General features: G+C 38.3%; 1 protein-coding gene across 1 annotated transcript in view; it reads right to left on the reverse strand.

The window, feature by feature from the left end:
- fanca (FA complementation group A) overlaps positions 1 to 19,806 on the reverse strand; it is a 34,957-nt gene extending 15,151 nt beyond the window's left edge. The window contains exons 1-21 of the mRNA XM_074677398.1: positions 19,560 to 19,806; positions 18,376 to 18,488; positions 17,320 to 17,398; positions 17,086 to 17,234; positions 15,088 to 15,183; positions 14,016 to 14,089; positions 13,109 to 13,218; positions 11,811 to 11,921; positions 11,580 to 11,643; positions 9,392 to 9,504; positions 9,181 to 9,257; positions 7,464 to 7,605; positions 7,171 to 7,304; positions 4,599 to 4,709; positions 4,168 to 4,263; positions 3,989 to 4,051; positions 2,097 to 2,179; positions 1,908 to 1,968; positions 1,753 to 1,802; positions 1,470 to 1,540; positions 1,133 to 1,231 (exon numbers count right to left, since the gene is read on the reverse strand). Of these exons, the coding sequence (XP_074533499.1) occupies positions 1,133 to 1,231; positions 1,470 to 1,540; positions 1,753 to 1,802; positions 1,908 to 1,968; positions 2,097 to 2,179; positions 3,989 to 4,051; positions 4,168 to 4,263; positions 4,599 to 4,709; positions 7,171 to 7,304; positions 7,464 to 7,605; positions 9,181 to 9,257; positions 9,392 to 9,504; positions 11,580 to 11,643; positions 11,811 to 11,921; positions 13,109 to 13,218; positions 14,016 to 14,089; positions 15,088 to 15,183; positions 17,086 to 17,234; positions 17,320 to 17,398; positions 18,376 to 18,488; positions 19,560 to 19,620 (1,957 nt within the window). The 5' untranslated portion in view covers positions 19,621 to 19,806. The remainder of the gene's footprint in view (positions 1 to 1,132; positions 1,232 to 1,469; positions 1,541 to 1,752; positions 1,803 to 1,907; positions 1,969 to 2,096; positions 2,180 to 3,988; positions 4,052 to 4,167; positions 4,264 to 4,598; positions 4,710 to 7,170; positions 7,305 to 7,463; positions 7,606 to 9,180; positions 9,258 to 9,391; positions 9,505 to 11,579; positions 11,644 to 11,810; positions 11,922 to 13,108; positions 13,219 to 14,015; positions 14,090 to 15,087; positions 15,184 to 17,085; positions 17,235 to 17,319; positions 17,399 to 18,375; positions 18,489 to 19,559) is intronic.
- Between the last annotated feature and the right edge of the window lie 6,169 nt (positions 19,807 to 25,975).

Genomic DNA, 25,975 nt, shown 5'->3' on the forward strand with positions numbered 1-25,975 from the left:
TTTGTTTTTCTCGTGAACAAAAATAAACTATATATAATTTGTATTTGTTTGTGTTTTTTCTAATGCAGCCCAAGGTTAAAATAGTTTTGGATTTGTCATTAAAGTTAAGTTAGTTTTGACATTTTTTTCCCATTACAGTTTAGTTTTAATTAGTTTTAGAGCAGGCATTCTAGTTTTTATTTAGTTTTGATTTTTGCAACAGTTTAGTTGATGATTAGGCTCAGTTTAGTTTAGTTTTAGTTTAGTTTTAGTTTTTTCATACCTTTTTAACCAGGTAGAAGATTCAAAAAGGTCAGAGTAAATATTTTGTCATACAGTTTATTTTCAAGTCCAACATAGTGCTCACTGCTCAGTCAATGCTGATACTGAACTGTTGGCTGCTTCCTTAAACACATGAAAATAATATAAACTTAGTATAAAAAATATAAGCATCAATTATATAAAATAATGTTTACATAAATTACATAAAAATAATATTAACATAAATTTTAAAAAACAATATAATATGAGCTTCAATAAATAAAAACTTGGACTCTGTAACAATAAAACTTTTTTAGATGCTCTGATTCATTGCTCCACTACGTTTCATTGCAGCACAGCGCACAGCCAGTCAGTGTAGTAAACAAGCATGTCTCCATATGTCGCTATGATGGTGCTGTACGGCGCTGACAACTGCCGAAAACTGTCGTAAAATTGTTTGGGAAAATGTGTCGGATTAATTAAAATCCTAAAGGCTATTAATATTGTCAAAAACTATAACTAAGGGAATTTTGTCTTTAATTTTGGTCTGTTTCAGTTTGTTTTGTAAACACAAGATACAGTTTTAGTTTACTTATTGTTTTTGTTTTCTTTTCTAGTTTTTATTAGTTACAGTTAACTGCAATGTATTTTAAATTTTAGTTTTAGTTTTTAGTTTCATTTTAGTTAACTATTATAGCCTTGATGCAGCCACACCAACACTAAAAAGATTCTTCCACAAAGATTTCAAGATAATATTTGAGATAATGTAAAACTTTAACGGTGTCCAAAACCTTTTTTCCACCACTGTGTAATGTGTTTCTGCGTGTATGTGTGTCTATGTGTGTGTGTGTGTGTATGTGTGTGTGTGTATGCCGTCCTTGTGTCCGCCTACCTCCATCACTGCCCTCAACAACCAGCTCCGTGAGCTCTTGCAGCTGAATCTTCAGGACCTCCAGAGGATCATCGTTAGAGTCCAAACACACCTCACTCTCTGAAAAAGAAACACACCAGGACACAGGACAGTTTTAGAGCCTGTCAATCTCTTTCTCAATTATCAAACTGAAGCTGGTGCTGACTGATAACTTTGTTCATCTCACTGTGACCTAAACACAAGGAAGGACATAATGAAAGAGTGCAATTTTTACTAGTTATGAAATCAGAAGATAGAAAATGTCAATTCTTAAAATAAACCACATCCAATAAAACTAATTGTGTTCATAAATACTCACTCTGCTGTTGCCTCTGCTTCTGGCAGGCCTCCACATATGAGGAAATTTGTGCAGCAGGGATCTTATCCGCTCTACACACAAACAAAAACAAAACTGTAAAGTACAGAATAACTACGCAATGTCATGATAAGAGTTTTAAAAGCGAGGCTGTAAAATTGGACTTTTTGGTAGATGACACTGAAATACTTGGCTGGCAGGTGAGTCTATAAAAGTCTTGTTTCTAACATTATTTTTGATATTAAGACATAATGAGATCACATTTATCCGTCTGATAAAAACTCACTTTTTCAGAGCTTCTATGAAACTCATACGAGCGTCAGCTTTCACAGGAAGCTGGAAGAGAAAGAAAGAAACTTCAGCATGAGGCGTGAAGACCTGTGATAGATCACACGGCAGGTCCTCACATCAAACTAATGACAGGAAAGTGAAGTCACTCACCAGTCTTGGTGTCAACAGGGCAGGGAGGAAGCGTGTGAGGAAATACGGCCTACGGAAAATACTAGAAGACAACAAAGAGGTCATTGACCTGTGCTTACCTCTCTTCAGTTTGATATCTACGAGTTGAAAGTTATTTATGGATAAATTATAAATGTGTAGCAGCAGAGGAGCTGATCATCTGATGAATACCTGGCCTCCATGACTGTGGCAGAGATCTTTCCGGTGCTTTCAAACAGAGACACGGCTTTCTCCACATCCTGAGCAGCTGGGCACTGGAGCAGCAAACACACAGACATCATGTTGTTACACAGTGTTAATAACTCAATTAAAAATGATACAGGTGGTTCGTCAAGACAAACAGTTTATCATTTTATAGCAGCAACAGGTTTGCAGCAAAACATGTAACAGTCACAGAAACTAGTGTCATCCAGAATGAACTGCTTCATTTTGCAGATCTCTGCATGCAGCACGCTGCAATAGATCAGCTGTTCACAGTTTGACTGAAGACAGAACAAAAACCCGAGGATAAACTCTCGATGAAATGAACCAAAGAGGAAAACAGAAAAGAAAGAGGATATGATCCAGAGTTTATAGAGGGCTGAGCTGTTGTTACTTCATTTTATATTTTTTGCGATCTTTCCAGATGGCCGGGTTCAGCACTTCTATTAAACGAGCAATAATCTGGATTATTTGGCAGCAGTTGTACGTAATCCTTAGAAAAAAGAGGATCACTGCTGACAGAGTTTTCTGAGGGCTGCTGGTTGTGTTGAGGTTTAAATCTGTGTGTTTTAATCTTTCTTTTTAGTGATTTAACAATACTCTAGCTTTAGTCATTTGTCTTTTCTTTAACTTGCACACATTTCATTTATTTTGACTTTTATCTGTAAAACTGTTTTGAATGTGCCTCCACTACGATAATTGAAATCTAAAGAAGTGTTGTTGTCTCACTTTTAGTCAAGTTGGTCCCATTAGACTTAGCTTGAGCCATGTTTGTCTGAAAATTCCCCCAAAAATGTCTTATTTCAAGATCTTAAAAAGCAAAATGACGCCCCACTGGCAGATAATTTTACCTTTTACAAACAATTCAGGTGTAGTTTTTGTCACTGAGTCAAGTTAATCATTGAGCCTTTTGGAAAGCGTCTGTCTGATGTTTCCTATCACACTGCTGCTGGTTGATAAATGATTTAGGGCTTAAATAAATCAGTGACCTTCTCCTTCAGTACAAACTAGACATGCACCGATCAATTGATCAGCTGATCGATCAGTGCCAGTTTCCTTCATTTTGGGGTGATTGTTGATCGGTGATCAGTGATTGGTGAACGGCCCATCCTTACATATGAAACTGATCTTATATTCCTCCAGAAAGGTCTGACAGCCAGCCATTGTTGCTTTTTGCTCTGAGACCTAAAACTCAGGACACTTTATTGGTTGTTTAAGTTAAAACATTAAGATTTTATTGTTTCAAATATATTGTTAAATGATTCGCAATAAAATAAGATTGGAACATTGAAGGTATTTGCTGTCAATTATGAAAATTTAAAATTGTTATTGGCGAAATCTGTATCTTCAGGTCAGGCTTTTTGAAGATAGGTGATCGGCTGGAAAATTGTGGTCCGTGCAACCCTAATACAAACTATTCAGACCACTCAGGTCATCTGGATCAGGTCTCCTCCCAGTCCCCAGAGTCAGAACCAAACATGGAGAAGCAGCGTTTAGTTTCTATGCTCCAAATCTCTGAAGACTCACCTTTTTATAACTTCCGCTTATTAAATAATTTTAATAATAAATCAATGTAACAGCTGCATTGTAACTAGGCTTTTATATTTTAAAATGCATTTCAATTTATTTTAACCTCCATATTTTTCCATTTTATTTTCTTTGCTTGAACTTTTCAAGTTGATTCCTTTAACTGATCAATCATGATGTTTTGTTCACCTTTGCAGAAATTATTTTCATGTCCTGTGTGAAGCTCTTTTCACTGCCTTGCTGGCAAAAAAAGTGCTATATGAACAAACTTGCCTTGCCTTGTTTCTACTTGACGGGAATCATAACACATACACACCACTACGTGTCACTGTTACCTGCGCTGACGCTCCACCTGAAGCAGAGACATCCTCGTATAGACCCATCTCCTCCACAGATTCCTGCACGGGAACAAGACAGTCACTGATCATAAGTCTGCATTAAACGATATGATGGAAATAAAGCATAAGGAGATGTTCTTTTATGAAAGACCTTTGGTTTTTACGCCTGGTCTTACTTTCAGGTCTGCAAGTCTGGTTTTAGCCAGGGAAACGTACTCCATCAGAAGGCTGCGGTGCTTCATGGGAACATATGGAGGGTGCAGGATATGAACCTGAAAGGTGAGGGGTCAAACATCACACCTGTACTTACAGAGCCTTATAACAGCTGACGCAATGATTATCTATCATTAACATTTCAACATTTCATTATCTTAAGAAAAGTGTTCTTGTTGAAGTTTCTGTACTGACAATAAGATATAAACACTTGGTGACTTCAGTCTTTGCAGCGTACTGGTAAGACAGTCTCAGAGACAGACACGTGCAGGCATTTGCCGCTTGTATGTCAACCTGTCTTTGTTCTTTCTTATGTATCTGAGCTGCTCCTCACTAATTTCCTCATGAGGGATCAATAAAGTTGTCTGAATCTGAATCTGAACCAGAAAGTCACCTTGAGGTATTGAGGGGGTTCAAAGGGCACCAGGTCTGAGAGGAACTTCAGCAGAAACACCAGAGATTTCTTACTGGCTGCGTGGTAACTACTGCCTCCACCGAACGACAGCTGAAAAGGTAAAAAAGCATCATCAGCATCATCATCATCAGCCCTCTGGTGCTTTTTATGTTAACTGGATCACTTGTTTGCAATACAACCAAAGAGACACATCATATCATCCACCTTTGTTGTAAAATCTGATCAAATAAAACATAACTCAGGTTGTTATGCAGATATAATCAAAATTCACACAGGTTACACTTTTAAAATCAACATTTATCAAAAATTCAATGAAAGCAAACTGAAAATAGATAAAACAATCTTTATCTCTGTTACGGTCCTGGCCTTATGTGTGCTGCTGAGTGTGTGTCTGGGTATGTGAGTATGTAGTTGTGTCCTAATTCAGGGGCTGCAGCCTACGGAGGCTGGATTTGAAGACCGATTACGTCACAGCGGTGCGTCGGAGGCTGTCCCAATACGGAGGCTCCTCCAAATGCGGCCGACGAATCCGTCCTCCGTTTCGGGGGCCGCGAAGGACGGGTTCGGTGAATCCTTCATAGCCTCACATATCCCAAGATTCATTGCGTATGAATGCCGAACATGATGGACACAGCCGAACTCCTAAAGGAGTCCTGTTTTATCCAGATATGAAGGATTTCTGGCAACAACTATGTGATTGTGTTTCTAAAACGTGAAAGAATATTTTGTTTCTCTGTGTAAGAAAATGTGTTGTTTGGGCTCTTTTCAATTAATATACTGTGGAAAAACAGTTCTTTATGAATATTCTCATTATTATATAAAAATATATGTCCATAAATGTAAATTCTCTTGGGGAAAAAACTTACTTGGAGTTTTTTTATTTATTTATGTATTTTTTACAGGGAATTTACAAAAGACATTAATTCATTTCAGCAGCTTTTATTTTATACTTATTTATTTATCATCCCCCCAGCACTTGATCAAATGTTGAAAATGTACGTTTTTGCCTTACTCTCATGTAAATGGTAGATCTATACTCTATCAATAGGGATAATCATAATAAAAATGATGATAATGATAATAATAATAATAATAACAACGCAAAGTAATAAAAAGATAGTAGAAATCATCCTGTTTAAATGTGAGGTTTTGGTTTTCGTGTGTTTAAAGGTAATGTAAGCCTGACAGGTGAGGGCGGCGCTGTGTGACGTCGAGGGTGACAAACAGGAAATGCTTCGTAGACCAGACCGTCTCAATTCAGTTCGGCCTTTGCGGTCTACGCAGGCTATAAAGGCCCGGTCCTCCGAAGGCTACAGCATCCGTACGCTGCAGCCCCTGAATTGGGACACAGCTTGTGTGTGTGCCCTGTTGCGTGAGGTTTTTTTTCCCTCTCCTCACTCAGGCTGCCAGGTGGTGCGGGTGATTAGAGTTTGCCCGGCATCCACCAATCAGGAGTGGAGTTAGGACAGTGGCAGAGAGTTTCGAAAAGTTGGCTGGAGTTTCAGTCGGGGGTGGCTGACCTGCTGTGGCCTGTCGCCCGAAAAACCTCGCCTGCGCTCAGCTCTTTATTGGAGACAGTTGGCAAAGTTTACTTTGATAAAAGGTTATTTGTTTAATTTGATAAAAGGTCCTTCGTTGTACCCTTCCTTCTGCCACTTTTTTCATTAAACATCCTTAATTTACCTTTAACATCTGGTCTTGTGTTGCTTCCTTGACCCCTTTAAGAGTTGTGGTTGTAGTAATCTCTCATTCGACTACACCGTGTCAGCTTTGGTGGGATAATGATGGTGATGAGTATTGGCAAGAACCTTGTGATTTGATACGCATCAAGGCAGTTGGGTTACAATACAATAATATCACCAAATCACAATATTGTGATATTATTGGGGTATTGACTACTGTGACATTATACTAATGTAGCAAAAAATTGTTGGTAGAAAAACGTGGTCAGTTGGTGAAACTGATAAATGTCACTTGGTGTAACCAATGTTACTCATAAAAATTCTAGTATTGCACAAAACCTGACTATGATTATTATTTTATCAGTCTGCTACACTGTAAAAATTAAACTTCAAATGATTTTAAACTAACTGACCCAAGAACAGAGAGAAAACAATGATGTTTACAGCATCAAAACCCACATCATCAAGTTTAGGAATAAATTATTTTCAACATACTTTGAGATTTTATTTATTATATAGTTTATGGGCAGCATACAGTAAAGTAACTATCTACTGCAGTGGAGAGGCAGAAGACGTAGTGTACTTTTTTTCACATCTGATGAGCGGGGCGCTGGGCACGCTGGCTACCCCACCAGTCCTCCTGCTCCTGTCCTCCCTGTTATATGTCACTGTCTTTTTATGTTTGGACAGGGTGAAACTGAAATGCTTCATTGCTCTGTTTTTTTTTTGTTCAATTAAGACCTGTCTTTGGGTTTTTAATTTTTAAAAACATTTTAAAAAATCTCCTGAAACAGGCCTCAGATGATGATGCAACATTTGACCCAAACAAGCAGCAACATTCCAAAGATTTGTTAGAAGCTCATAGAAACCTTGAACCAGTCGCTGTAGGACTGGAATATGGCGGGTCCCTCCAGCGCTCCCTGTCGAGCCAATAGGAAGGCGGTTATCATGTTCTCCAAATCATAACCTTCAAAGGCTGAAGTCAGCAGTCTGGACAGCAGCTCTGAGCGGCAGAAAGAACAACAGATCTATAGAAACAACGTAATAAAGCATGTGTGAAATGTATGGAATGATACACCTCGTGTTATTTCTCCTGTGTTCAACCAGGACCAGTTTTGCCTCTCAGCAGTTTCAGATCATTAAAACATTCATGGGTGTGTACCTCCCAGGCTGGACTGGGCACAGGGGTTGTAAACCAGCAGAGTAGAGAGGAAGCTCAGCACGTGTTTCCAGTTGACCTCATGGGTTTCCAGAACCAGCTGCAGGTGACTCAACAGCTGCTCCATGCTGAAGACCACTGCCAGCTTTGCACAAAGACAGATGTTTACATGACATTCTGCTGACCGCAAATCTGAGTTAACAAAAAACAGCAACTAACGATGTACACGCTGCAAAAACTCAAGCTGTATGCTGATGAGAGAAACATGAGAGGTTTACTGAAGCTGTCCACCTGACGCCCTGAAGGATGAAACAGAAACATCAACTAACAGTCAGTCAGCTGAAACATGACAAACACATGCATACAATATCTTTTATCAGTTCAACACTAAAAGATACTTTTCCTCAGTCTTACACCAACTTCACCACCTCAGAGACAAAAACATTTCTCTTGCTCAGTGAAGTCCTTTGGGGTTTTTCACATCCGCCAAGGAGGTTATGATTTTGGCAGAGTCTGTCTGTGAACAACATGACTCAAAAAGTAACAAACAGATCTTGATGAAATTTTCAGGAAATGTTCAAAATGGGATAAGGAAGGAGTGATTAAATTTTGGAGGTGATCTGAATCACCGTCTGGATCCAGGATTTTGTTTTTTTAAAGGAATCTTTATCATTGTGAGATAGGGCTGTTTTCACCATATGTGTAAATAACTCCATGATAAATGATCAGATTGCTTTGCAAAACAATACAAGACAAGGTCACCATCATTTCTGACAGTAAAGTATGATCCAATAATCTGCCATCTAAAAATTCTTGGCTAAAAGACCTAATGTCCTTCCTCTATTGAAAAAAATTAGGTACAGTATTAAAGGTTGTTTGGGTGATTTTAAAAAGATTTGGGGGCCCGTGTTTTTTTTTGTAAATTCTATTTCCTCTCTTGAAGACTGATATAATGTATGTCCATAAAGCAAGTTGTTAAAAGTAATTGTAAAACTACTGTTTCCTCATCCTTTTTCTCTTGTTCCTTTTTTTATAGGATTTTATTCATTTTTTGTAATTTTACTTATTTGTCCATCATTTTCCTTTTTGTTTTATCTTTTTCTAATTTATGAGTCCTTCTTGATTTTTTAATTTGAAGATAATTTGTTTTAAAACATATTGGAATGGACTTTGATCACACTGAAAGATATGTTTCTGTTTGTTTGTTTATAAAAATATAAAACTGGGTAATATGCACTTTGTAATTGATGTATACAACAGAAAAGCCCAGTAAGAATATTAAAAGAAAAGTGCGATCCAGATCCTGGAAATAATCTGGATACTAAGATCTGGAGTATGAAATATGTACTGGGTCATCATCATTTTCAACACTGTTAGGAAACAAATGATTGTACAAACCTGCAACTACAACCAAATTGTAGCAGACAGTCTGCTGAAAGGGAGTATAACATTAAAGTAGGACTAAAGTGTTGGTGACAATCACAATATGCTTGGAGGAGGTCTGCACTCTCTGAGTGCTTTTCTAATTTCTTACCCTGATGAAGCTGCTACGTTTTTTTCTCCTTGTACCTTTTAATAAGCTTGATGTGTTTATCCTCAGATGATCTGATCACTTCCTGTCTCCTTGGTGGAGCTTTGAGAATAAGTCTCTTGTACTGATCTTTTTATCCCGAGATAGAAGTGATTTTGGTAAAATCCTTGGATACCATGAAGCTTTTACCTTGCAGAAAAGAGAGGTCAACAAACGACTGGCTTTAGCAAAGGTCCACTCATGCTGCAGAGTGATGGCGTCTGACACTGAGAACAAACAAAGTTTCAAGATTCAGGACTTAATGAATGATTCATTATGTTTCCAAAAGAAGGGCAGATGTGTTGTAGATCAGGACTCTTCATTCAAAGTTTCTCTAAATCTGTGTTTGACTGGTCCTCACCTGCCAGCCGAGGCCTGTAAGTCAGAGTGCTAGTGAGGGAGTGTCTGAAGAAGCGCTGAAGGGCATCGGCTGAAGCTGACACTCCGCACAATGAAGCAGTGAATATCTGGATCCTGCACCAAGTACAAAAAAGGGAGAGCAGAAACCAAAAGCATGATATGTACAACATTAATAAACCATTATTCAGCACATGAAGTGAAAGAAAGTTTTTTTTCTGTACGATCGGCACAAATAAATCCATATTTAGTGAAGAGCCTATGTCTTATATTTAGTAAAACAAGATATTATTATGGAGCTGCTTTTTAAGTTTCTCTAGATAAGAATCATGTCTTAATACAAGAAAGTACACAACACAATGTTTTTTACCCATTGTCAGATTCATTTTACTCTTTTAAAGCAACTCAGGGTTCATTTTTGTCTTTTAAAATCCCAAATTAAGACATCTTTTCAGGACTTGTCAGGTGAATGTGGCTCATATTCAGTCTAATGAGATGCTTTTACTCAAAATAAGACATGAACACTTGCTTATATTTCACTTTTGGCAGTGCATACATCAGACAGGATGGACATACTGCTGCACTTTAATATCATCTTTCTGAGACTTCTCACGTTTTTAAATTAACAGCTCTCTGCTGCAGACAGAGGCAGAGACGGATGGAAGTGTTAGTGTCTGTGTGAAGCTGTGACTGGATTTAGTTATTCATGAAGATCTGAGCAAACACAGTCTGATCACAGGAACCTCAAATGTTCACTCTTCAGAGTCAGAGTTTACTGTACAGATCAGAGTCATTCCCCAGCCTGTCATCAGGCTTTAGAAGCACTCAGGAAAACATGTGAAGCAAGTAGAAAAGATGTCTAAATAGAAGCTTTGTGAGGGGCACGTTTAGCCTTTGAGCAACAAGGAGGAGGCGAAGCAAAAGTAGAAGCCTCAAGTTCAGGCTTTTTAGTTTTATTTGAGGCAAAAATAGTGAGGAAGAAAGACAGAAAAAGGGTGATGTGATTTTAAAAAAACCCGCTAAATTATGTTTAAAATAAGTGCTTTTAGAGATGCATACTTTTAAAGTGTGAGAGTTTGGTTTCACCGCTAAAGAAAAAGAATAAAACTTTATAAACCTAACAACAAATCATTTCACTGCAAATCTTATCCAGTGTTTTTGTCTTATTTTAAGTAAAAATTGTCTTATTATACTCAACATGAGCCACATTCAACTGACCAGTCCAGAAAAATGTCATTTCATGCTAAATGAGGCCTAAATCACTCTTAGAAAGTAAATTAAAAAAACAGCCAATGGAGCAAGAAAAAAATTGCTAGAAAATTTGCTTAAAACTAGAATAATGTTTTATTACAACTAACTTTTCTCTTGTTCCATTGGCAGATTTTTGTTACTTGCTACAAGCAATTCAGACCTCATTTTCTTTTTAAATAACTTGAAATTTGACACATTTTTTGGACTGGTTAGGCGAATGTGGCTCATATTGAGTCTAAAAGACATTTTCTACTGAAAACAAGACAATAACAATTGATAAGATTTAATTTTTTTCAAGTGTTCCTTCAATTTGTTTTTTATTTTTACGAATTCTTTAGGACAGGGGTGGCCAACCTGAGGCTCAGGAGCCACATGTGGCTCTTTGCCTTTCAGTGTGCGGCTCTTCAATCAATTCATAAAAAAATATTATTATGAGTAGTGGTGTGCTGATCAATCTGAAATATTGATATATTGATGCCAACATTGGGATCAGTATTGATCAATACTTGGGTGATGAGGTTGATACTTAAGTCTTAGTTTCTTTTCTCTACATGTGCTCCTCTCAATTCCTCATGCGCTCAGATAGATAGATAGATAGATAGATAGATAGATAGATAGATAGATAGATAGATAGATAGATAGATAGATAGATAGATAGATAGATAGATAGATAGATAGATAGATAGATAGATAGATAGAAATTTGTCTTTGACGCGGCTTGAAGAACAAATTTAAACACACTTGCAAACAGTAGTAGTACCACACTGATTTTTGTGGCTCTTGGTCTCTGACTGGTTGGCCGCCCCTGCTCTGGGATATCTGCTGCAGCATCAATGTCCTTGTTAATATATACATGTCTGTTTCTTGTTATGCAGTCTTTGAACACAAGCCTCCTTCAGAAGAAGTAAAAAAATTTGATAAAATTTGATTTTAAAACGCACCATAGCTCAGGCCCTGGTCCTGCAGACTGGAGGCTCTGACTCTCCTCCACAGAGTCCAGCAGCCCTGCAGAAGACAGACACCAAAACAATAAAACGTCAAAGCCCAGGACCAAAAAAAGAAAGCTCCTAAATAAAACCGGAGTTCAGGCTCCAGAGGTGTGAATGAAAAGAGCTGTACTAAATATTTTATCATGGCAGGGCACGATAAGTGGGACAGCGCCTCGCACTCACAGAAGAGCATGTCGTCCAGCACGGAGCAGCAGAGCAGGGACGTCCTCCGCTCTGCTGACGCTGGATCAGGACTTTGTTCAAATCCCACTCCAACCAAGACTCCAACCACAGCTGAAACACAAAAGATGGTGGATCAAACAAAGCAATACAGATTCTTTATCCCTCAGATAAGATGGTGTTTGAGGTTTGGTATAAAAACATGGAACAACTCTTTCTGAGGGAGTTCAGTCCTAGTAGGTATAAGCACCTATGTCTTGTCAAAATGCAATGATACAGTGGGTAGACATCTTAATATTTAGCAATACTGCTCACTCTTCAAGAATAAAAGCTCTTATCAGCTGAGATGAGCATAAGTCTCCGTTTTCAGGATTTTACAATTTAAAACTTTTATCAATACTTAGTCGTTCACAGGAAACAGCTGTTACTTTCTTCTTCTTACTCACAGACTGTAAAAAAAAGTTAGGTCTCCACAAAAACTGCTCCCCCTAGTGATTGGCTGCAGTACTGGTCAAAAACTCTGTCCCCCCCATTCATTCCAGATGGGCTGTGATCACTAATGATTGACAGCTGCCGTTCTCGAGTAGTTTTTTTCAGGAATATGAAATACATTGGGAGGGAGAGCCCAGAAGAGATTAGACTTTAGAAATAAAAACAAAACACTTTTATTTGTCCACTCAGATTCTCTACTGCGCAGACTCTGGCTGCACAGTGGCTGTGCCTGTCATGGGGGTATTTTGGCTTCAAAACCGATGATAAACAAAAATGATGGTAAAAAGCAGAGCCACTCTGTCTATTCTATATTATACAGTCTATGATCTTACTCCTACAACTGAGCATTTTTTCAGTGAAATAAAACAGAAGAAAGTACATGTGGTGGAGTTTGTTCTTTCAAAGCTGCTGTGGATACTGGATGAATAAAGATGGCACATTCACAGAAAGGGAAACCTGCTCTTTCTGAAAATATAAAAGGCTTATTCTAAGCTCACAAAGACACAGTGATGTTAATATTCATGTGGTTATTTACTAATTCAATACATCTTTTGAATATTTCATACCATTTCAATCTAGTCTCTAAAATGCTGCATAAATCCACACACTGTACCTTTAAGACTGTGACCCCCTCACTCTGACCCTTGCTGTAAAAACAAACTTCTGTTGTAGGACAACAAAGTAAAGGTCTGACGTGAAACCAAACTGGAGACTAGCTTTTGAGCAAAGTGCTACATTGACAGAGGGCGAATAATCCATCAGTTTAAATTAATCAAAGCCAGATAAGAGACAGTGGTCCAGTCCCTTACTCAACAAAACTTTCTGTTGAACTCCTCTGCTCTCCTCCTCTCCCTGTGGGAGTTTGCAGCTGCACAGAGACTTCAGCTGAGAGCCCAACCACAGCCTCACTCCTTCATTGCTGGGAAGAGAAAAAATTAAAGAGGAGAGCAGAAGTGAGAGACGAGCTTATTGGTGAGAACTCAGATTTAAGTCTCCTGTGAACTGAACTCAGTACACAATTTAAAAACAGCTCAGAGTTTGTCCACAGAGGGGCGCTCTTTACAACAAAACAGGGTTACAGACATTCAGGTGTTTGTTTTATTTGTGACATCAGCAAAGATCTAAGCTGGTAGTGACAGGACTAATAAATCAGTGACGTAGTTTTATGATGTACCAACTGTTGTTACTGTAAAAGTTATTTATCAGTAAACTGTCTCACTAACAAACAGATCCACAAAACACAACAAGAAATCACATTAAATGACCCAAACAGTGACTTGATGAACTATTAAACATATTTTAGATCTAAGACCTCTAATGAATACATTTATCTTAAAGTCTGTAATTATTTATTTAAACTTAAGTTTTAAAAAGCTACTTGATGTCCTTCAGGGCTCTTTGTTGGACTTCTAAATTATTCAACTACAAACACAAACATTTATTACATAACAAGACATTGGGAAAATATATTAAGGCATGAATCAGAAACCTGGATGAAGTTTTCTAACACATGGAACATCTGACTTTGCAAACTGTACTACATACTCCTGTTTTATCCAGAGTTCAGTCTCTAAACAGAATAAGTTGATGTTTCAAACACAGATTTATGTGCCCAAAAATGTGTTTGGGTGATGTTAAATCCAAACTCTGCTTCTACAGTTGTTGTAAATATTAGTTGCTGCAGCTGTTTGATGCTGATCCACGTCCTTTTCTTACCTCTCCAGAATGTGCTTCAGACTAACGATGTTGTAAACATGAAGTTGGTAAACCACCTCTGGGTTGGGGAGCCTCTGTAAAAACAGAACACAGCAGGTAAATATTTTAAATATTTAATTCATACTTCCATTCCATTATGTGGGGACATCAAGATGACTGTGAGGACTGAATGTGAGAGAAAGCTCTGCTCTTAATAACCAAACAGACCTTTGGCTTTGTCTCTATTTGACTCATGAGCAGGGGTCTGCAACCAGCAGCTCTTTAGCCTCCCTGTAGTGGCTCCCTCTGACTTAAAAAAAATAAATAAATAAACAAATTGATTTATTTTTTCATTTATGTTGTATTTGTTTTGTTTTTGCTTGTTTTGTTGCAGTTATCTAGGAGTTCAAGGTGATACCATTTTATCATCAAATTAAAAAAATAATAATAGTTTGTCAACTAAAATATGGACATGATTTGTGGCGTGAAATTAGAAAACAACAGAAACTGTAACATTGAAAGATATTTTTGGATTTAACACGAGGCATTTTGTTGAAACCAAACTGAAGAGAAACAAAACAGATTAATTTTGGAATTGCTCCAAAAAAAAAATTGAGATCGAAGTCACATCTTACAGCCCTGACATAGAGAAGCTCACACGGCACACAAAAATGGACTTAAGTCACAAAAATCCTATTTTTTTCTTTTACTTTTCATGAAAACTGCAGCTCTTCATTTTATAGACATTAAAGTGGTCAAGGTATTTATTTATTTATTTATTTGATTTACACAAATATGGAAATGACTCATAAAGGCCTGAACATTTCAATGTAAATACATTTCAAAGTAGGCCTACACATACACACTACTTTTCTGTTTGGAAGTTTCCTTTGTTATAACAGGTAAAAATAGAAAAAGAATAAAACTTACAAAACTTAACAAGCTGAGCTGTTTTGCTGCTCCAGGCTACTTTTCTTTGGTGGAAGAGGGGGCAAACTGGCTCTTTTGAAAGTAAAGGTTGCAGACCCCTGTCATGAGTTTTGTAATTAAAAATAAGAGGAGTGAAAACGTGCTCAGAGTGTTCCCTACACACCTGATCTCTTCTGTACTCCTGCCAGAGGAGTTTAGGACAGAGGACTCCCTGTGACATGAGCTCGGTGCAGGCTTCCAGCAGGACACACAGCTGGGCCTGTGGAGAAGGATCAGACTTTCACTGTTAGGATCTCATCTTTGACATACCATGGGAGCTCTAAACAAGAACCGTGGAAAACACACTCATTGTGGTAAGTGCACTTTGTCTGAGCTAAACCACAGACAAAAGGAATCTGCAGCAGAGACGTGAGGCATCTGGTTCAACAGTAAAGCTGTCACTTCAGAAACAAAAAGTTATTGTGCATGTCACCACAATGACAAAGGGTTAAAAAACAGAGCACCACCCTACACATACTTACAAGATAAGATCGCTTCAGCTATCACCAGTCAACTGTTCAACCTCATGGATCAACAACAGTCAAGGCTTCAATCTGACCAGTAGGCCTGTCACAATAATCAATAAATCAATTAACCGAACGATAAATAAAAACGTCTTCGGTAAGTTTGCCAGCCTCGATAAACTGACTTGTGCATGCATGTTTGTTTTCCTCCTCTCTTTCGACCAAAGAGGCTGAATGAGAAGATGGCTCACTACGTCTATCTTTCCTAACATCGGGGTGCATAGGTTCTATAGCGGATTTATAGCAGAGTGAGCATCTGTCAAAAATGTGATCTTTGGGGTGAAGACGGGGCTGCTCGCGCGTACACACGGAGAGAGCTGAAGCGAGCGTCCTGAGGGGTAAGGAGGAAACACACGCTAATATGAGTGATGGCACGAAAGATACGGTTCTTAAGCTGCCTGCCACAGTCCCAGTGTGGGAATATTTTGTTTTTTATCACAATGAACAAAGTCTGAGCTCATGAACACCAACGAGCTGATATGTCACATTTGTTTGAAAATAGTGGCGACGAAGAAGAAGAAGGGGAGGTGCAGCGGAGCCTTGTTCTTTGACAATCCGCTCTTACTGAGGCTTTTGGTCGGCAAAGTAAATAGAAATAAAAGCGCCAAATGGAGGGTGCTCAAAGACAGCTACATTGCCAAAGAAATGCAACCCTTCAATACGGTTGAAAGCCAAAAATGTTAAAAATGTTTGACAGACAGTACGGATTGACTGGGAAAAAGTACATGTTACAAACAATTCAGGAACTGTATAAACTCCCTTTTATCTAGGCTATAGTTTTTATTGTTGTTTTTTTGTATTTTCGTTTTTTCTTTAGAGACAGGATCTATGTTTTATTGTTTTTGATTAGTATTAATTATTTTCAGTGACATGTTTTTTTTTCTAAAAGAGAGTCCATTTCATTTTCATTGTATTTTTTTTCACTTTCTTGTTTGTTAAATTTATATTTTTTTGTTAATTTATTTTATTTAAAAGATCCTGACCTTTTAATTATTGTTAAATACTCTTAAGAAATTAAAGTTTCTTGCTTTTGATATGGTGTACTCACTTTATTATCCCATTTATCATAATTACATCAATGAAAAAATGAAAAAAAAATCAAAATAATATTGACAATAATATCGTTTGTCTGCAATTATATTATGGAAAATTATCGTCTAGCAAAATGTGTTATCGTGACAGGCATACTGATCAGTTTTTTGGTGAAATCCTCAATATTTGATGTGAAATATTAAAGCTTGGCCTTCCCCTCTTATTCCACAGTGCTCACAGTTTGATCAAAAGTCCTCTGATCGTGTTATTGTCTAACTTCAGAAGCACTGTCCTCCACTCTCTGCTGGTTTCCTGCCCTGTACTCTGTCCTATCCAAATAAAGATGGAAAAGCCCAAAAAAACACAACTTTAAATAAATTATCAACACGTGGCTAAATCAACTAATAGATGCATCGCTTTTGGCACAAAGTCTCATCTCTTTGTCAGGCAGATGTTTTCAACCAGTCGACAAACCATCAATGAGGCCGCCAGTAACACCTCAGAGAGTTCTTTGAAGGTTTGTTCAGACTTTGCACCAAGAGGAAATCCAACTGTCAGATACTCACTCTCTGAGAGGAAGAGAGCAGCTCCCTCCTCTTGTCCTCGTCTTCCTCTCCAGTTTCAGTGATCTCCATCAGCCTCTCCAGCACCATCTTCACCGACACCCCCGCAACGGGGACACCAAGCTGCGAGGCCTGACGCCTCAGCTCACACGCTTTCCACAGACGACAAAACATGTTCATTTGTTATCATCAATTTACCCATGCCTGCTGTTTGCCAGCTGAGCACGAGTAACTCACCCAGCAGTGATCCTGTAAAAGTAGCAGAGATGCCCTCGGACTCTGGCTGCTTCTGGAAAACGTTGCACAGATCTGGATTCTACAAGAGAGTTAGAGGCAAGGTACATTTCAAACTCACTAGAAAGAAGGAACAACTCAATGTTGATTTATCACATCCTAAATCCTGAGCGGTTTTGTATGTGAGGCAGTAAATTTTCCAGAGCAGTTCTTCAGATTTTCATTAGGGCTGAACAATTTTGGAAAATAATCTAATTGCGATTTTTTTGGACCAATATTGTGATACGATTTAGCATGCAATTTTTAATGGGGAATGTATGTCTTCTACATTATTCACTTAACACAAGCAATACAACGTTCTGTAGTATGACCAACACAACAAAGGATATTGTCAACATATAAACAAGTCTTATGTTATGATGAAATGAGATGAACTGAATGAATATTGTATCTTTTACTATTACAAACACAGTAGAATATTGACTGATTGATTTAACTTCAAGCCTTGTAGACGTGTAATAAAATTATCATTAATTTCCTTAAATAAAATCAGAGAAAGGAACAAAGTACTGCAGAAAAAGAGGCCAGGTATGAACAATAATCTGAAAAATCAATATGAATCCTCTCTTCTATGAATCTCACACTAAATAAAGTGCAGAAATGTAAATAAAAACAAAGTTTTGGCACAACCACTGATATTATGTCTACTTGTGGATTGCAGTTTTGAAATGCACTTAAAAACTTTTCTTTTTTTTTTTTTTTAAATTGCAGCCTTTGCGATTTGAAAATTGCATTGTATTGAATTGCGATGTTGATTTAAATTCGACTAATTGTTCAGCCCTAATTTTCATACATCAAATACCCAGCCAGGAGGAGAAGTGTTGTGGACAATAACATGACACAGTCCTTTCAACCCCATTTTAAGCCTCATCTTGAGTATTTCAAGCCATCAAGCTGTCTATGTACACAATGCTGTCAACTGTTGAGAGCTGCTTCGATAAGCAGAGAACATTAGATAATGTTGAGATGTTTGGTTGTTTTCTCTTCATCCTCACTCACCCCGACCTCCCTGAGCAGACCTCTGAGGCTCTGCTGCTGCTCCAACAGCTGGATCGCTGCCTCCTGCAGCCGCTCACCATCCTCCTGCTTTGGCCTCTTCGGCACACGGCCAGCTGGAAATACAACAGCAGGGGAAACAAACAGCGCTCAGAGGCATGTTGGCACGTCCCCTCTTACTATTGACTATGAGGACTTGATTCAACAGGTCGCTGCTAGTGTTCCTCATCCTGTAGTTTAAACTGAGAGTTTGGTGATACTGTCCATCTTCTTTATGAGTCAATAGAAGGGCTCAGATTAGCAAGTATATCTATTACCACTTAGAATGTTTCACAGCAATAAATGTCATTTTCATTCCAACAGAAATTAAAATCCCCACAAGCCAATGAGTCTAACTTTAGGAGGAAAAGAAGACAGGGGCAGACTGCAAGTGGCTGAGGGTTCAATAAGCAACCACTGTGACAAGGACTATAGCCTCTGAACTCAGAGTGGACTCCTACTGCAGGACCATGAGCCCCCCAGATGGTTTTCGACAGCAGGCCAGTTACCATTGTGAGGAGCAAGGGTCTGCTTCAAATGATTCTCATAACGTCCAATGACGAGTGCCACCATTGTGACCAGGATCATTCTGTCCCCCAAGACAATAAAAACCATTAAATAGTCCTGATGAGCTCGAGATCTGATTAGATATTAATAATAAAAAATAATGGTGTCAAACATGAGCTATTTCGTTTTATCGTTACAATTTGAAATCTCATATGTAGTATAACAGATATGGTGTTAATATGCAGTGAAAGAGGGGTGTATTTGCAGGTTTAAACACTTGTAAGAAAAGATATTGCAATCTCACTTTGGGCAAGGCACCCCTACAAGTCTGATCCTAAACGCCCCTGCACTCGCATCACAGCTTCACAGAAAGAATAAAATTTAGATACTCGTAAATCAGCAAGAACTAAGATTAGGTGATGTAAATTTATTTCATTTATAAGGGGGATGGATAAAACCATTATACGTACTTTCAGTTAACCGCTTCCATCTGTCTTCATATGAAAGTTAATGGCCAGAGGAGATTAATATATCTCGATAATCAATCAGTAGTGTTTTCAGACAATGCTAGCGATGCCTTACAGTCATGACGTTTCCACCAAAACAACTCTCGGACTTAGATTCACTATCTGTCAACTCACCGAGAAGGCTTGACAGAGTCCTCTTCTGGGAAACCGAGTCACACGTTGCACTTAGTGACATTTTACTTTTTCAAACGGCGTAAAATGAATTCAATAACAGGTCTTATACCGTGCGTTTTAAAAATAAAACCGTGGTATTTATGGTAATAATGACATTTCGCACTTGTGGTTGTATTTACAGTAATTTAGAATTAAATAATATGAATAACTTCTGTGTTTTGATTCTGCTCTTCCTCCATGTTGCCTCTCGCGCTCTTCTCTCCCATTGGTCTGTCCACAGCCAATCAGAATTCACCGCTGGGCTGTGGGACGGACAAAAACTAACCCGGAGTTAGATTTACAACAGCGCTCGTCCGATTTTTGTTGTTGATTTTTTCGATTTTTAACTTGTGTCAACACACTACAAAACAACAAAACAGCTCACTTCCTAAAGAAAATAAAGATAAGCAAAAAATCATGAAATGTAATAAATGGCATTATTTACTGCTGAATATAATAAAATTCTTATTGGATGTATAGATGTTAAATTCTCAGCAGTGAATCAAAAAAGCTGAATTATAAAGCATCATGCAGGTTGAACAGTCAGTGATGTTGTTATTGATTTGTCTGATTTAATTCAAGCACTAGAGAATGCTTTTCACAGTAATATTTTCATACTACTCTGAGGCTGAACCTCAGACTGTCTCACTGCTCATTATTATCACCATCAGCGCTCACAATCCTTCCCACCAGGTATGACTCAGAGCCCTTTCTACCTTCATGATACCATTTAGAGTATGTTCATGTGCTGCCTTTTTTTTTTCTTTTAGTTTCTTCTACTTAGATAATAAAGAGTTTGAACCATTCATTCATGCATCATTGATTACCATGTCATCAGTTAATAAGGAGAACATATGATGAACAGTCTGAGTAAAATATGACCAATAGTATCTTGTGTTAATGTTACAATACTGATTCAGATTTTCAAAATTTTGTTCTTCTGCTTCATTTTCTTCCTACTTTTAATCTAAAGTACATGTTTAAGCACTCAAAGTGTTCACAGTTTGTCCAATTTTCACTGTTTAACTTGAATCATACTCGGCATGTTCAGGAAATGACTGCTTGTTGTTTTCTTTTTATAGGATTTAATATTTTTTAAAGTTTCCCCCCCATCAAATTGAATAGACGGTTTCTGCAGTTCTTTCTCAAACTGCTGCAAGTTTAAGATTCTAGAAATTCTGCATACTCCCACTTAGAGACTTCATGTGGGTTTCAAAGTGTTCTGTGGCATGCTCAGACTTTTCCAAAGAGTTAAAGGGGGAAAAAAGCACATATGACACATTCTTGCCTCCCAAGACGGCAGTTTATCCTGTTTCAACTAGACAAGAGGGCAGTTGAGTGTGTTTTGCCAACCTAGTGGGCCCTTTGGTGCAGGTTTTTGCTCCTAAGCGGGCACTTAAATGTACAGTGGCCATTATATGGAGATTCTGTCAGTGCATTTCTATCACTGAAGCACAAGGATTCCTCAAGGAATCACATGACAGATCGATCTCAAAGGGGGTACAAACAGATCAATACATTTTAAAGAGAGCATGTTCACCAAACAAGGACAGGTCTTCAGATGTCAGCACTGACTGACTGAAAGAAGGAGTGGTTCAGAGGTGTAACTGTTAGTAATACAGCTGGCATGAAGCAACAATCCAGCTATAATTAGGCCAACATGTTTCCAGTCCAGAATAATTTAATTAAATGTCAGATAGCAAGTAATGAGTTTGTAAATAATCTTTTTTTTCTAAGTTTCAGAGATGTTTTATATGAGATTGGGTCTTGGGTTTTCTTTCACAAACATCACATTTGTTTAAAACTAAACAGGTACAATTTTGTGGATATCCACATGCGTTATTATGAAAACCTATTCTTCATCTGGACTCATAAAGCAGGCCCTGTGACTGTGGTATTATAAACAGAAAGCTTCATGTGAACATACTGCGCTACATTGTGTTCTTCTTGAATACAGCCAAAGGGGACTTTCTGGAACAGGTTTGGAAACTCTACACAAACTTTTGTTCAGTGACCTACTTCCCATCTTTTTTAACACCAGAAGATCAGTTTACTGCACTTTACCATGACTGCGTGTCATCTGTTGATTGACTTTTTTATCATCCCATGCCGAGTTTGGCTCTTCTTTTAACAAAGACCTTTTATGTTCTTGTCATTGATGGAGGGATCAGACCGTAAAAGTGATTATATAGCATAAATAACAGCTGTGGTCAATGGAATTTTGATTAAGTTTTTAAATATCAGATGTATAAACCTCTCCCTGGGTATGATTTTAATAGTACAGTCTGTGCTCTGTTTGCAGCAGTAGCACAGAGTTTGGTCATCATAGGAGGATCTCTGTTTCAGAGCATTTTTTAATCCACCAGTCTGACACAGTACTTAATATTTTAACCACATTCAATATGCAAAACTTTCTCAGGGATTTACACTAACCTGAATGTGGTGTATAGAAGGAAAACTGTGAGTACCTTCTCAGACTCATGATAAAGAGATGACCTGGTTTTACAAAGCCTACAGGATTGTCTGATAGTGCAGTGGTAAAGTGCCCTGGACTCTGTGTATAGGAACAAACATGAAATCAGTTTGTCTTTGAGGGAATGTAATTTGGAATTTAGATGTTGCATGGTAGACATCTTGCCCAAGTACACTGAGAAGCCATGAGTGCAGCAGCAGGCCCCATCTTGCCCTTGACGTCTCGGGTGACTCCTCTCATCGTGCATACTTCTCTCTGCTCGTGTGTTTTTCTGGATTTCCCAGCTTCATTGCGGCAGGCAGCAGGAAAACCGTCTCATGGGAGCTGGTGAGAGGAACTCATGAAAACTTAATGCAATGTGTCCTCATAAATTTTTAAGAGCTCTCTCCTTCTATTGTGCTGCTAATGTGCAGGATAGTAGTATAAACAGGAGTGCTGATGTGCAAACAGCGCTGATTGCAAACCTACCAACAAGGCAGAGCGTCATCACCTGTCAGCCGCCATGAAGACCAACACACAGTGACACCTGAGGACACACACACACACACACACACACATGTACGTTCAGTTACTGTGGCAGCTCTGAATCATAAGTCTGTCTCTGTCACTGCAGGGCAGAGTTTTGATGAAGGACTGACTGGCTCTGGACCTCAGCAGGATTTCTTCTGTGTGTCTGATAAAGTTTGAGAAGGAGCACATGAGCGTGCCACTGAACTGTTCTGATCCCACGTTAGTTCACACATTATTTCACACATTATTCCACATTTTATCACTTTGCAGTGGTGTATTCTCACCTCTAGACTTCTTCCACCTGACAGCATAGTATGTTCATATTAAAATGATCCCTTTCAGCGTGTTTTCTGTCAAGATAGCTTCAAAGTTCTTGACATTTTCTCATCAAAGTTTCTTAAATCTATTTTGGTCTAACATTTATTTTTCTTTGGTATACAATTCTCTGTGCTAGTCTGGAAGAAACCATATGTTTCATGAAATGCAGTACATTGTGTTCTGTATGTATCGTCAAGATTAATTCTGTTTTTAAATCTGTTTTTTTGGTGACTCAAGAGTTAGATGTTAAATGGATATGTGAGGTGTAAACAGGTCCTTGTGTTATGTATGAAAAAGGAGAAATAGCCCACCTGGAGCAGAAACCTGGATTGTTTGCTGCTGTATCATGTTCCACATCTTGTCTCTTTTGCGTTGAGACTTGACTGCTGACCTTTCATCTATTTATGGAGGCTGTAATCATTGTTTGAACTTGTGGACACATGACCTTTTTTTTCCTTTGCAGGCTGGCAGTTTGTCTCTTGTTAATTATTTCTATTCTGGTTGCTGTTATTGTGTTTGTCCCTCTTTGTTATGTTTCTTCTTTTTCTGTTTATTTTCCAACATGTTTTCAGTTTCCGTTCACTGCATTTCTCTAATTGCATTCATGTAGGTCAGGGAACAGATGTGTGTACAGCACATGCTGCTCTTTACAAAAATCAATAGTAATGCAGCCAAAGGGTGACATGTTTTAACATATAAGGGCGAGGCAAACAGGAGTGACTCAGAGATCACGCTGTTCCTTGTTAAGTGGCTGGCCTTTCTGAGGAACCCATCCACAGACCCGGACTTCCTCTCCTCTGCCAGTCGACCACACGAGCTGAAACACACCAGCACGGGCTGAGGAGCAGCAGCTTCAGCTCAGCCTGGAGGCTTTACAGCTGTGCTACATTCCTGAGAGCTCAGTCAAATCTGCTGAGCCAAAACAGCACGTCTCAAACCCTCTTGTTCTCCACCAGAAAACGCCCTCTGAGTGTGCGTTTACAGCCCAGAGGTCTGCTGCGCCACACGGAAACAGGAAATGCAGCCTTTTCATTAAAATACCTGTAAATTACACCCCCATCCCTTCATTCACTGGAGCTGTGGACTCTCCATGTGGGTGGAAAGTTTATCTTTTGTCTCGATTGAGAACAACAGGGGCATATTCTGATAACTGAACCAGCTTTAAAAAGTTCATGTCATCACGTGCTGTGTAACAAGAGGAAGCTGATAAAGCTGGACTTTGTCCTTTGGAACAATGAACTGAACAAGCTCATACAGATGTGCCACAAACACAGATCTTAGTAGGATCTGTTCCTCATGTTGTCGTTTTAGAAATCTTTCTCCCACATGTTGTTTACTGACTAGTCTCCCCTTTAATCCTCCTCCTTTAACTCTAAGTTTACCACAAATGGCTTTTATTTCCGTACGTTGTGTAAATATGTTATTTACAAAGAATGGGAGCACATGGTTTGAGAGGAAACTGGTTTGTTTCGATTCTGGGGCGTCGTGTTTTTCTCTTTTCAGCTAACCAGCTGAAGATTTATGAATCTTTGTTTTGTCTTTGGTTAAAATTCATGATATATCCAGACCTAAATGTACATATTTTTGCATGCCTGTATTGACATCTCTGTTGCTAACACTCAGGGTCTTTTAGCTTTTTATCAGTACTAGGGCTGAACAATTAATTGAATTCAAACCAACATCGCAATGTAATAGAGTGTAATTTTCAAATCATAAAGGCTGTATTTGAAAAATAAATTTTCATGTACACAGACCTGGAGGGAATATGATAACTTCTACTCGGTTTTCATTAAAACCAGAAAAAGTCAATATGCTGCTTTTATCTGGAAAAATAAGTGAGCTACAGAAATCCATACAGCAGAATGATTGTGACTATCAACTGGAGGTCGGTACAATTTCACAGTCCATTTTTCTTTTTTAACTAAAAAGTACAAAAGTACTAAAAAGTGTGCTTACATTTTTTTTTTTTGACGTTTTGATCATACTGTAGTAATTTATTGCTTGTGTTTAGTGAATAATTCAGAAGATAAACGTCCCCCCTAAAAAATCACAAGCAAAATCACAATATTGGTCCGGAAAAAATCGCAATTACATTGTTTTCTGAAATTTAGCCTTAATCAGTACAAAACAGTTTGAAAACTCTACTGTAACATGCTCTTAATATTCTGCAGGATTTAGAGAACAAAAGAAACAGTCCCCCAAAAACAGTTGAAAGGTTTTGTCAGATTATTTGTGGATTATTTACAATTTTTGCTTTCAACTTTTTAAGCACTTAAAGCAGCAGCACATTAAACTCCATTCAGCTCTTGAGCCGTTTCATGGGCTCTGAAAAGCATGAATCGATTTATTTCTACATGCTCCACTTTGTTGGTATCAGTAGCTCAAATTCAAATGCTCATCTACTAATGTGTGTATTTGCTCATTTTTTTGCACAGCCGTTTCATGTATGTCTGTTCGTCTCGTGTGTCCCCACACAGTCACAGTCACACAGCCAATGTTACAGTGGGTGCATACTCTGGACAATTCTCAGAATCTGGTACATGTACATAAACATGTACATAAAACCTCACTCCGCTCTCCTCTTTTTATTTTATTTTATATTTTTTATAAAAAATGTTTGAATATATTTTTATATTATCTTATTCATCCAATTATTTTATACTTACACGCCGCCATAGAGGATGCCAAACAATGTTTCACTGTACAAACCCTGTTGCCTAACAAGTGTTGATAGTGACAATAAAGATCTATTCTATTCTATTCTTCTATTCTAAATGCTGCAACAGCTTTCAACCAACCTGTATCTATACTGTGACAGCATTATATTACTGACAAAGACCCAGGATAAGACCCAGCTCTATCTTACAGGCACAGACTCAGGCTATAAAACTGAATGACCACTAGTTTGATCATGTGAGTAAAAGTGAACCAGGTGAAACAGCTGCGTGTTGGAGCTCTGACTGAACGCAGACATCAGTCTGCTGTTGTTGTACCACAGACAGCTTGCTGGTTCAGTCGTGACTCTGACCCGTTAGACATGTTTCTCTACACACACTGCTGACAACCTGAAGTCTGC

This window comes from Halichoeres trimaculatus, unplaced genomic scaffold (genome assembly GCF_033239565.1).
Source record: "Halichoeres trimaculatus isolate MK-OKI-2021-1 unplaced genomic scaffold, fHalTri1.1 fHalTri1_scaffold_10, whole genome shotgun sequence".
Lineage (NCBI taxonomy): Eukaryota > Metazoa > Chordata > Actinopteri > Labriformes > Labridae > Halichoeres > Halichoeres trimaculatus.